Consider the following 12,138-nt stretch of genomic DNA (forward strand, 5'->3'; position numbering starts at 1 on the left):
GGCATTCAGGGGACCTAAGGCCCTTTGCAGTGGACACAGGCCACTCTCCCCACTCCATGGGGTTCAGTCAGGCTGTTGTACAACAAGACTAGGCTGTTGTATAGGCTCTCAGCCATGCTATTACCCCTCCTCCCATAACAAACCCTCATTTCCAGTTTCAGGCATCAAGGTGCACAATGCCACATGGAACTTGCACAGCCCCACAGATGCTGCAGGTGGAGTGTTCCACTTATTCTGAGATTTTATGCCAAAAGGTTTTGTCTTCCCACATTAAAACCTGCAAAATACAATTTTAAAGCATTCCTTGCACCTTAACTCCCTTGAGTTGGTCTGCGCAAAGATGCTTAAAGCCTTGTTTTTTAAGCAATGGGCTCTCCATGGTCTACAGTACAGCCCACTGTTAAAAGCTCATTCCTCAGGGATGGTCAATTCCCAGCACACCAGAGAAATAAAGGGGAGTCTATGGCAGGGGCCTGTCTAGCCTGACGAGAAGAGAGGGAAGCCGCCCCTCAGACCTCCAACCCTGAGCCGGCTAATGTGGGCCATCTGTCGGGGATGCTTTGATTTGGATTTCCTGCATGGCAGGGGGTTGGACTGGATGGCCCGTGCGGTCTCTTTCAACTCTATGATTCTATGAAAATGGCCCATGACTAGATTTGATCTGTGACCCATAACTAAGCTGCCTGAGGAGGGGAAATGCAGGATGTCCGTAACCTGTCCCTTTGGCTCTCTGATCAAAGTTCTGGGTACCAGCTGAGTTTCCAAGAACTCTTCACTCAAGACAGCCTCAGCCAGAATGCACTGAAGGCATGGCCCACGGGGCCACACAGGGATCCTACAGGAACAAGCACGGTTGGTGCACTAGAAAAAGAGTGCCTGGCCTCCAGAGAAAGGGCTGGATCCAGGAGCGCTTTGGGGGGTAGGGTGTAATACCCACCCCCAGTACAGCTGAGCCCTCCTTCTCTGAGGGGCCTTTCTGTTGGTTTTGCAAGCACTGCAAAACTCTCATACACATACGCACGCACACAGCATGGCACTGCTGGCAGCCCAGTGACAGGAAGGTGGAGGGAAGGATGAGGAGAACAATCCTTCCTTCATGCTGCACACCTTTCTCTTCCCAAGGTAACCAACCTTGCTTTCCTGCTGGCCGGGGACCACCAGCCCGAACCCAGAGCAAGCCTGGGATCATCATCGCTCTCTCTTTTCTTCTCCCAAGCACCAAGTGCATGGTTCCTGCTGCAAAGATTTGTAAAGCAAAAACTGCTCTCACCCAATCCTCTCTTACTATGGCCATGATCCTCAATGCAGCGGCACTTCTCCCCATGTGGCCCAAACTGCCCTCCAAAAGCTGAGCATTCCTGTCCTCCCGGAAAGGAGTGCCTACTCACATTCGGCCACCAGCCATCCCCACCTCAGCAGCGTCAGAGGCCTGAGAGCAATAGAAGGACTGGGTTTCTGCAAGTCCTTGCCTGAAAACCAACCCACTCATATAATGAGTAAGAACTCCTGAAACACTTTCATGTCCTGAGACACCTTCATGAGCAGCAAATCTTTCTATTACTTTGGTCTCAAGGGCCTTGGATGGTGATGGCGGCATTGGCCTCATGAGCTCCTCATGAGCAGCAACAGGTAGGATCTCTATGGCCCTCAACCAGAGCAGGGGCCCTCTGCTCTGCCACATACTCCCTGCCCCCAGATTTCAGGCAATGCCCTGCCTCACATGGGGCAAAAATGTCCATGGGTTCTTGCAGCCCTGGAACCAGAGGTGTCTCCAGAAGCCAGCAAAGGGCTTTTTCATTATCCAGTTCTGGGCACCACAATTCAAAAAGGATGTTGAGAAGCTGGATCATGTCCAGAGGAGGGCCATGACTTATGAGGAGAGACTTTGGGAGTTGGGGACGTTTAGCCTGGAGAAGAGACGGTTAAGAGGTGATATGATAGCCCTGTTTAAATATTTGAAGGGATGTCATATTGAGGAGGGAGCAGGCTTGTTTTCTGCTGCTTCAGAGACTAGAACACGGAACAATGGAGGCAAGGTACAGGAAAAGAGATTCCAGCTCAACATTAGGAGGAACTTCCTGACAGTAAGGGCTGTTTAACAGTGGAACACACTCCTTCCTCAGAGTGTAGTGGAGTCTCCTTCCTTGGAGGTCTTTAAGCAGAGGCTGGATGGCCATCTGTCAATGGGGATGCTCTGATTGTGATTTCCTGCATGGCAGAATGGGGTTGGACTGGATGGCCCTTGTGGTCTCTTCCAACTCTACGATTCTATGATTCTACTGTGGAATACATGATAGTGACCTTTGAATAGGAATACTCAGAAAGATGAGCACAATCTCTATGAACTCCTATCATTCTAGACAAGAAGGATGTGGACCAGCTGGAGTGTGACCGGAGGATGGCAATCAAAATGGTGAAAGTTCTGGAAACCTGCAAGCCCTGTAAGGAGCTACTTAGGGAGCTGGGTGGGTTTAGCCTGGAGAAGAGAAAGTTAAGAAGTGATATGATAGCCCTGTTTAAATATTTGCAGAGATGCCATACTAAAGATGAAGCAAGTTTGTTTTCTGCTGCTCCAGAGACCAGGACATGGAGCAATGGATTCAAACAACAGGAAAAGAGATCCTAAATATTAGGCGGAACTTCTGGAAGACACTCCCTCAGAAAGTGACGGAGTCTCCTTTTTTGGAGGCTGATTTTAAATAGAGGCTAGGTGGCCATCTGTCCCAGGGAGGGCTTGGATGGCGTCTTCCTGATGCCAGAACAGGATTGGACTGGATGGCCCATGGGGTCTCTTCCAGCTTTAGGTTTGTTCTGTAATCTACATTCATGGTGCCAACCAATGGAACTACCTTATGGTAAAACATACAAGTCCAGTGTGATAGCAGGACAAGATGCAACCCGCTACTTCCACTGGCAAACTCACCCCTTCCACTGCAGCCCTAGATCCAGCTCTGGCGTGTTGGGATGACCCTGTTTGGGGGCAGCTCCTGAGATTGAGGAGGGAAGCAAGTTCCACCTGCTGGGGCTACAGAACCAGCCCAACTCTCGCAGTTTCGGCAAGGCAGGGCAATGGATCATGAACAGTGAGCGGCTGCCCATCCACCCGCACTCAGCTTCCACACTGGTCTGCATACTAAGGCCACCTCCTATCAGGCAATAATCTGAAAGGGACATTTCTCTGACAGATCTGACTTGGCCATGGGAGAGTTAAAAATCCTGCTCTCTCGCCCGCATTAGAACTGCTAGAAGCAGAGTTCAGATTCCTCTGTTTCATCTCCCTGTGTGTGGTGGAAAAGCTTTTATAGGAATTCTTCAAGTAAATCACAAGGGTGTGAACGACATGGTTAAAAAGGACAAATGGATGTTATGTTGTATGAAACATTTCCCTGGGTTTCCCAGAGAACAGAAGGCAGAAAGAAGATGGTCAGCAAAGGCTTTAGAAGATCGTTGGCATTTAGAGAAGGTCTTCCCTCCACAGCTCATTCTCTGAAGTTTACCACTCGGCACAAAAATCCCAAACACTTGCGCTCAAATAATAACACAATATAACAGCCTAAATCCTTTTCTTAGTTTTGGTGAAAGTGGACCCTTTCAAGCAGTTGGATCTACTGGGAGCAGCTGGTTCAGTGGGTTCCAGCCAACACATGAGGTGATAAGAAAGCACAGCATAAACCTGTTTCAGGCTTAATCAGTCCCAGAAAGTTAATTATAAAATGTGCAAGATCTTTTGGGAAGATATAACTTCCTTAAGTAATGAACAATACAGGGAATGACATGATACAACGTGAGGAAACAAATGATTTGTAGTGTTCTTGGGACGGATGGGATTTCTATTGCCCAAGACTCTGTTTTTATTTTAACTTTGATCAAGGCATGTAGTTACATTTACTGTATTCAAACATCATCACCGAGTGCAAATTCGAAAGAAAAAGCATATTTTGTGTATTTTTAAAAGATTCTTTCTGTTTTCAGCTTCTGTGAGCTGGGCTGAAAATTTGCTAGACAACGTGGGATTCTAAATCTCCAAAAATAACACAGTTTAAGCCCCTCACTTTGCCCCTTACCAGCCCCCACCGTCTAGGACAAGCACCAGGGCTCCAGAAACACACCTAAACCATACAATGAAATGGATTCCTTCAAGGGTTTGCTTTCAAAGATCCCATAAGGCTGAGGGATATCCATGAACCAAGGGTATGCACATATGAAAGGACTCAATGGACCAGGCGCACCACAAAAGACTTTATTCTGGATCCCAAAAAAGCATGCCACACACTGAGCCCCCAAAAGAAGCCCAGCAACCAAACGCCAGCAACAGCAGGTTTCACCTGCTTTAGGCAAAGACATCAAGACAAAATCTCTGAAGATGACAACTTTGTGGTGAAAAATAGACATGAAAAGAGGCGCTCCTTCTCCTGTTGTCCCAGAAATGTTTCCTCTCCCTTTGCTCTCATCATCCAAGAGAGGCTCATTAAAAGGCGTTATATTTGATTTCTAGATCAGACAGACCTGGTGAAGTTCTCCTGCTTTAACTTGCATTGAAGGCAACAAATAGAGAATGAGGAGGGGTGGGGAAGGGAAAGGCTCAGATGGAGCCCAGAGTAAGGCAAGCAAGGGGGCCCCTTCCCCATGACTTCTGGCAAGAGGCCTCTCAAGCCAAGAGGAGATCTGGAGGTCTGTGCCAGGGCCACTGGGGCTGATGCATGGGTCCAAAGACTCCTTCCCCACACAACACAGCCCACGGAAAAACAGCCACAGCCTAGCAGGCACAACTCCCAACAACTACAGCAACAACAACTCTTTTAGTTGCTGGATTGTTAGGCTTCAATTTCAGGGCACTTTGAAATATAATCTTTACCAAACTTTCCTCAGATTAAAAGAATCATAACAAATGGAAGATTAATGGCTATATAAAGCTAGCATCTGAGTTCAATCCAACTATAGATGCGAGAAATCCTATGCATTGAATCATGCCCTTTTTTGTGCATTGAAAGAAACCCTCTCAGCTGATGCTCACTCCATTGTCATCCCACTAATGGAAGGAGATTCCAGAGCAGGGCTCAACAACCAACTTGGAATTAAAGTCTCTCAACAAAAAACCTGAGGAAGCAAAATACTGACCCGTTATCACACCCGCCAGATTAATGCCCAGAAATGCACTGAGTCTTACCTTGGTGGTCACAATGCACAAGCAGTCCATGACCTCTCCAGCATCAGCACAGAGGTCTTCCCTCAAGTCTGCTCTCTGACCAGTGGCTGGCCGGCCAATTGAAAATCCAGGGCAAGGGGGGGAACACCGGTCAGAAGCGCCACAGGAGAATGGAGCTAAGGGCGGAAAGAGACCGGATGCCTAGAAATGCTCACAGCGGTGAGGAAACCTGCCCCTCACTGACCTGCTTAGAGTCAGACACATCCCCAGATTAACAATTAGCCTGATTCTTCACATGGTTTGCTCCAAGTTTCCCTCTTCCAAAGGCAGCTCCCTCCAGCTGTTGGGCGGGGGGGTCTGGCTGCCCTAAAAAAGTCTTCTAGCAAAGGAAAGCAACAACTAAGTGGAACAGTTCCTCTCATTAAATAATTTCTGCTTCTGGAGCCAGGAAAGAAAACAAAACAGCTGGACTATTCCATGTAGGCTATGGCAGGGTGGGGGAGACAAGAAAACAGAATTCATGCAATGGGGTGAGGGGGGAGAGAAGTGACAACATGAGAAGACAAGAGCAAAACCTTAGTTCCTGCTATTTTTAGCCCCGTGTCTGCCTAGAGCGTGTCAGACCCAAGGCAGCATGGCTCCGTGGCAGAGCGCATGGTGCACACCACGCCAAAATCCTCCAGCCGCCACCACCCCAGCAGAATAGCAGGGCAGGCAACCCAGGAGCAGCTGGAGAATACATTCTCGCCCCAGCCACAATTGGGACAAGAAACCCTTCTGAAGCATTTTTTAAATAGCAGGATGCAACCCAGTGGCTCTCTGTTTGGGGTGGGGGTGCTGACCTCTCTATAAACATGAAGCCCTTTTAGAACTCCATGGGGGGGGGGCGTTGTTTGCAGATCCAGGCCGCATTTTGCCCACCTCTGGGAACCAGGGAGGTAAGAGGCAGCCCTCCACCACCTGTCCGCCTGCAGCCTTGCTAATGAGGAGAGAGGCCTATGGGTTGGCTGCCCCAATAGTCAGAGGCTGCACAAGACACCAATGGAACCCAAAGAGCCCCAGAATCTGTCCTCTTCAGCCAACAGAGCTGTGAGGAGCTGAGAAAAGGGATGGGGTATTACCAATGCCCACACCAGGACCACTGTTCTGGGCTGCCACCTTTCCTGATGCCACTTTCCCCAGGGGTGAGTGGTTCTTCCTCCTTCGCCCATTTTGACGCCAGTAATCTAGAAAGGCGCTACTGTCTAGGCCCAGTGCCCATATGCCCATGCCAACACAGAGGTCACCTAGATGGGCATAGCAGAGCCCTGCAGTTCTATCACCTGGCTAAATAGAGAGAATCCAGTTGGAGGGGCTGGAAGAATCTGCTCTGAGGCTTGACTTGAACATCATTCATCAAGTGGAGCACCCCTCCCCTCCACTCGCTCAACACTAGACTGCCCCCCCATGGCCTTGTATTTCCAGAGGTAGGAGGGCTTGTTTCCCTATGGACCCAGTCCATTGCTAGCCAGCAACTGGCGCAGCAGTGTGGCGTCCCACTGCCCTGAGCGGCTCGAGGGGAGAACATCTCTGGCTGAATGGCAGGTGACCAGCAAGACCCATTCCCACCGATCAGAAGCCCAGAGAGTGGCTGGGAAGTCCCGATACCATACATGGGAGGATGGCTCAATCACATTTTTTCATGTGAATCAGAAATACTCTGTGTATGTGCATGCACACCTGTGTGTGCACACCCAACTGATTAGTGAACCCAGCACTGGACTGAACAGGGACCAGAGCACAACCATTTCACAGTTGCTACTGACCTGAAAAGCTAACAGCCTGAAACTCTTCTTTAGATATCAAGACAATCCAAAGTCTGATCGAGTCCCAAAGTCCACACAAAAGAACAGCAGAAAATCAATACAGCTTAGTTCAAGTTCTCCTCTTCCCTGCATGCCTCACCAATCATGGCGGGCAACCTGCCACCCTCTGTCAACCTGCCAACACCCTGTGGAGTTTGTTTAATATTCATAATGGCATTTTGGACAATCCTAGACTAACAGTTCTCAAGTTGGTATATGAAATCTTAAACAATATAAACACATACACCGAAGCAAGGATTACGAATGGCACAGGACAAAACCAGCAACACAGAACAAAAAACAGAGCATGTCCTATCATCCCCGCAGTCCAGATTTCACCTGTCAGCTCTCTGGCCACCTGGGCCCCAAAATAAAGCAGAAAAAGACATCATGCAAAGGCATTCACCAAGGACAGAACTAAAGCCCCTTCTAAAGAGCCAAGGCCAAAAGGTACAACACATTCCAGGAGGTCCACTGGAGCAAAGCCAGAGTGAGTTCCCCCAAGAGGGAATTCCACCGATTGGAAGGGGCTGATGCAGACAAGTCCCATCTCTGGTATGCATACATCCGCCAGCCTCACCTCATGGGTCCCAAATTCCCCGGCACGCTTACAAGAGGGGAGGAGGATGAAGCCCTTCAACTATCCCATCCCAGGTCATCCAGGGCATCGATGCATGTTAAAGCCTGCACCCTGAATTAAGCTTGGAAACAAACCAGAAGCCAACAGTGAGGCCACGGCCATCTTGCACTGGCCATAGCTTCCAACAGCCTTCAAGGACAGCCTCATGGAAAGCTCAGTATAGCAGTCTAATCTGGAGATGATTACAGACTGGGTTCCTACGGTAGGAAAAGTAGATTTGGGTGTCATCCACATACTGTTGACACCTTAGCCCAAGTGACAACCTCCCCCCGACCTGGTTTCATCTACACGCTTAAAAGCTTATCAGAGAGATGCATTTTGCCTCAAAAGGCTCATTAAAGCAAGGCACGCACAAGATCTGCTGGCATAAAAAGCCACAGGCAGGGCCTACCCCCCAACACACACACAAACTGCCTCCAAGCTATACAGTGCGGAGGACAGGAGGGGCAGAGGAGCAACACAAGCAGAGGCTGAAAGGGCCAGGCAGGGCACTCCTTCAGGGGCTTCCTCAGCCCACCTGCCTCCACTCTCTTGCCCTGGCTCTGGCACTGCCCCGCTCCTGGCTCAGCCCTTGCTGCCTCCAAGAGACCTATATACACACAGGTGAAACCTGAGTACCATCAGGCCCATGATGTTGCACAGGGCTTCAGCCACACGGGAGTGTGGAAGTCCAATGGCCCCATCTCCAAGGCAAATGAGATGCAGCCCTCAGTCAGACACGATGGGAGCTGTCATCCAGCAAGACTGGGAGGGCCACAGAGTCCCCATCCACGGCCCTGGGACTGCAGGTAATGAATGCTCAGAGCGACAGGTGTAGCAGGCAAGTGGACACAGGAGACTTGCCCTTCCTCTCTGCAGTGCTCTGGGCAGTATACACGGATATAAGAAAACAATAAACCTAAAGTCCTCTGGCCAGAGCAAAGAATAACTTACACAACTCACAGGCTTCCACTGAGCCAAGGGCTCAAGCAACGTTTTGAAAGACGTTGCAAAAATTCACGGGCATCAACTGGTCCGCTGGCCATTTGCCACAACAGCCAAGTAGGAAGCTTGTGCTTGTGGAATGCCGCATGGGGCCAAGCAAGATCTGGAGGGGGCTCTAGCTTTCACAGCCTTCCCCCCTGCCACCTCCTTCCATTTGGACCCTGCCTTCAGGACCCTGGGACAGATTGAGTCAGACAAAGAAGGTGCTGATAGAGAACCTGAGAGCCCCAAGTACATGCCAGGCCTAAAGCCACAACAGCAAAGTCCCCAGAAGCCACAACCCTCAGAGGAAGATGCAGGCCTACCTACAGCTATCCCAGCCAAGAGACATCTGGACAAAAAAAATTAAAGACCCTCAGAGAGCAGGCTGCAATTAGGGAGGCACCCACAAGACCCAGGAAGGCCCCCCCCGGAGAGATGCTTCTGACAACCAGTTCTTCTGGTCAAAGCAACACAGGTGCAGTGTCTGTTTGCCTTGAACTCTGCTTGGACTCCTGCCTGGACTGGGTACTGAATCATGGACCGCTTGGGCCGGACTGGACTGCATCTCAGCCGACATCTTGCTGACATGTTGCTTAGAATCTGGTTTGCTTATCAAGCGCAAAACAAGACAGTAGCCTGGAAAAGGAGACTCAGATGGTCCCGAGCCTCAGAACCCTCTTGGGCCCCTGGACAGAGGAAAATCTCCATTCCTGAAGGGGCCAGAATGAGGTGCGTGTGTGCATGAGCCACCAAGACTCTATGGGAAAGTATTCTGAGGGGCTCAGAAGGGCAAAGACCTGCAGATCATAGAGTTGGAAGAGACCCCAACAGCCATCCAGTCCTAACCCCTGCCATGCAGGAACTCACAATCAAAGCATGCCCAAGAGATGGCCATGCAGCCTGCTTAAAAACAGTCTCCAAAAAAGGAGACCCCGCCACCCTCCGCAGCAGCAGAGTCTTCCAGGGTCAAACAGCTCTTCCTGCCAGGAAATCCCTCCAAATGTTCATGTGGAATCTCTTTTCTTGTAGCTTGCATCCACTGTTCCAGGTCCTATTCTCTGGAGCATCAGAAAACAAGCTTGCTCCATCCTCAATATGATGCCATTCAAATATTTAAAGAGGACTATCATATCATCTCATATCATAGCCTCCCCTCCAGGCTAGACATACCTAGCTCCCTAAGTCTTGCCTCATAAGGCATGGTTTCCGGACCCTTCCCATTTTGGTCGCCCTCCTTTGACCAACGGTGGGTTTAGAGAAGGATCTCCTCCTTGGGGATGGGGTTAGGGTTGGGCTAAGAGGCCCAGGCTGAGCTTGGAGAGGGGCGTCCCTGCTGCCCCCCCAAAGCCATCTGGAAGTGGGTCAAAGGGCTTCCAGAGGGCCCCCTTTCCAGCCCCTCAGTCTGCTCTTGCTGCTGCCTCCCTTCCAAAGCCTTTTGGGAGAACTGCTCAGCATCTTCTCTTTGGGGGAAGGGGCTGAGGCTCATGGGGCACAGTTCAACGATCACCAGTTGGAGCCCCTCTAGGCCTAGAGAGGGGGTCCCTCCTGCTGCTGCCCCCCAAGGCTTTTGGAAGTGGGGCAAAGGGCTTCCAGAGGGGCTCCCTCCAGCATCTCCTCTTTGAGGGAAGGGGCCAGGGCCCATGCACAGTTCAATGAGTACCATTTCAGCCCCTGCCTTTTAGAAGAGGGGCGACAGGAGGGGTCTCCTCTTGGGGGGAAGCTAAGAGTCCCAGTCCCTTACCTGCTCCTGCTCCTTCTCGGGGCCCTCGGGGTCGGCTCCTCCTCCGGAGAGGTCCCAGGCGTTGACCGGAGGGACGGCGGCGGCGGCGGGGGGCTGGCGGTGCTTGCTGGCTTGGCCGCGGGGCTGGTCGAGGAGGGAGGCCTCGTAGAACTCCTGGATGTCTGCAGAGAGAGAGAGAGAGAGAGAGAGAGAAGGGGGCCAGGGGTCAAGGGTCAGAGGCGGCCACAGCCAGACCGAGAGCCAGCCCCCGCCCGGCCTGGCCCTAGTCCTTACCCAGGAGGGCGCGGAAGAGGCTGCTCTGGAAGACGCCGATGACCCTCTCCAGGGACCCGCGCAGCTGCCGGCGCTCCTCGGCGGGGCCCAGGCGAGCCCGGTAGCCCTCCAGCAGACGCAGGGCCCGCTCCGCCTCTGCACCGGAGAGAGAGAATGGAAGGAAGGAGACAGTCAGGGGGACCGGCTTGGCGCAAGGCCTGTGGCATTCTGGGAGCTGGCCTTGGCTCTGGGGCCGGCCTTCCTTCCTTCAGCTCCGCTCCGCTCAGGGCCCACAGCAAACTCCAACTCCCAGAATGCCATAGCCTTGGGCCAGATAGAGTTAGAGAGAGAGAGAGAGAAGGGGGGACCCACCTTGCCTCCGCACCGGCATCCCTCCTCCTCCTCTTTCCCTCTTTCTTTCTTTCCCTCTTTCTTTCTTTCTTTCTCTCTCCTGACTTTCCGCCCCTCCCCCCCTTTAGCTCTTCTTCACAAACTTTCCAGGCGCCCAAGATGGCGGCCGAGGGCCTGCCCTGAGGAGGCGGGGCCACGCAAGGAACACGCCCCCTCGCCGCCCGCCAATCAGGAGCCCCTCCCCGCGGCCACGCCCTCCGCGGCCTCCGCACAGGTGAGGCGCCTTGGCCACGCCCACACGGAAAGAAGGCAGGGAGGGAGGCGGAAGTCAGTCCGGAAGAGGAGGCCCATCCTCTCGGCCGGGGAAAGCAGGACAGGGCCACAGACAGGCTCCAGGCGCTGCTAGGAAGACAAACTCATGCTCCCAAGGGAAGCAGCCCTCTCGGAAGGCCTCCTGGGCTGGAGGACGGGGATCCTTGAGCTGGCCATCCAGCCCAAGGCCTGTCCTGCCCTGCCCTGCAGGATCTCTCCGGCCAAGCCCCGGAGATGTAGGACGCGTCCGGTGGAGCCCCATTCCATGCCGGAGAAGGAAGCGGATTGGACTGGCTCTCTCTGGTCACTTCTCTGATGCCACCTGGAGGAGGGAGCGAGCTTGTTCTCTGCTGCTCCAGAGAATAGGAGACAAGGGAGCAGTGGAGGCCAGCTCAACCTCAGGGGGAAGCTCCTGGGAGAGTGGGACACACGGCCTCCTTCCCTGGAGGCTGGGGGCCATGTGTCTCAGGGGTGCTTTGACTGAGATTTCCTGCATGGCAGAAGAAGGGGCTTGGGCTGGATCAGGGCCCTTCTGGGGGCCTCTTCCAACTCCAGGAGCCTGTGACCTCAAAAGGCCCCGGTGGAGAAACAGGAAAGGCCAAGGCTGCTTCTGCCAGGCCAAAAGGGCTCTCGGGGGAGGTTCAGGGACCAGAGGGCAGGATCGCTCTTTGGCCGGCCAGGCCTTTGAGGCCAGAGCAGTTCCACGTGCCCCAATTGGAGAGCAAGCAGAGGCCGAACTGGACCCAAAGGCACCCCCCCCCAAGACAGGCTTTCTGAAAGGTCAGCAATCAAGGGCCAGAGGTGTTTTTGAGCCTGGTGCAGCTGTCCACATCTCAGGGCAGTGGGGAGGGGTTTCATAGATGTTAAAGTCTGTCAAGCGTCTTGC

General features: G+C 52.4%; 1 protein-coding gene across 4 annotated transcripts in view; it reads right to left on the reverse strand.

Moving 5' to 3' along the window:
* Positions 1-11,153, reverse strand: part of DLG1 (discs large MAGUK scaffold protein 1) — a 111,988-nt gene extending 100,835 nt beyond the window's left edge. For 3 of the 4 annotated variants that reach the window (XM_042459648.1, XM_042459647.1, XM_042459645.1), the window contains exons 1-3: positions 10,962-11,147; positions 10,611-10,745; positions 10,338-10,498 (exon numbers count right to left, since the gene is read on the reverse strand). In XM_042459648.1, the coding sequence (XP_042315582.1) occupies positions 10,338-10,498; positions 10,611-10,745; positions 10,962-10,980 (315 nt within the window). In that variant the 5' untranslated portion in view covers positions 10,981-11,147. Of the gene's footprint in view, positions 1-10,337; positions 10,499-10,610; positions 10,746-10,961 lie in introns of all 4 variants that reach the window. The other variant, XM_042459654.1, reaches the window with a different exon arrangement.
* Positions 11,154-12,138: the final 985 nt, after the last annotated feature.

Source organism: Sceloporus undulatus, chromosome 3 (genome assembly GCF_019175285.1).
Source record: "Sceloporus undulatus isolate JIND9_A2432 ecotype Alabama chromosome 3, SceUnd_v1.1, whole genome shotgun sequence".
Taxonomy (NCBI): domain Eukaryota; kingdom Metazoa; phylum Chordata; class Lepidosauria; order Squamata; family Phrynosomatidae; genus Sceloporus; species Sceloporus undulatus.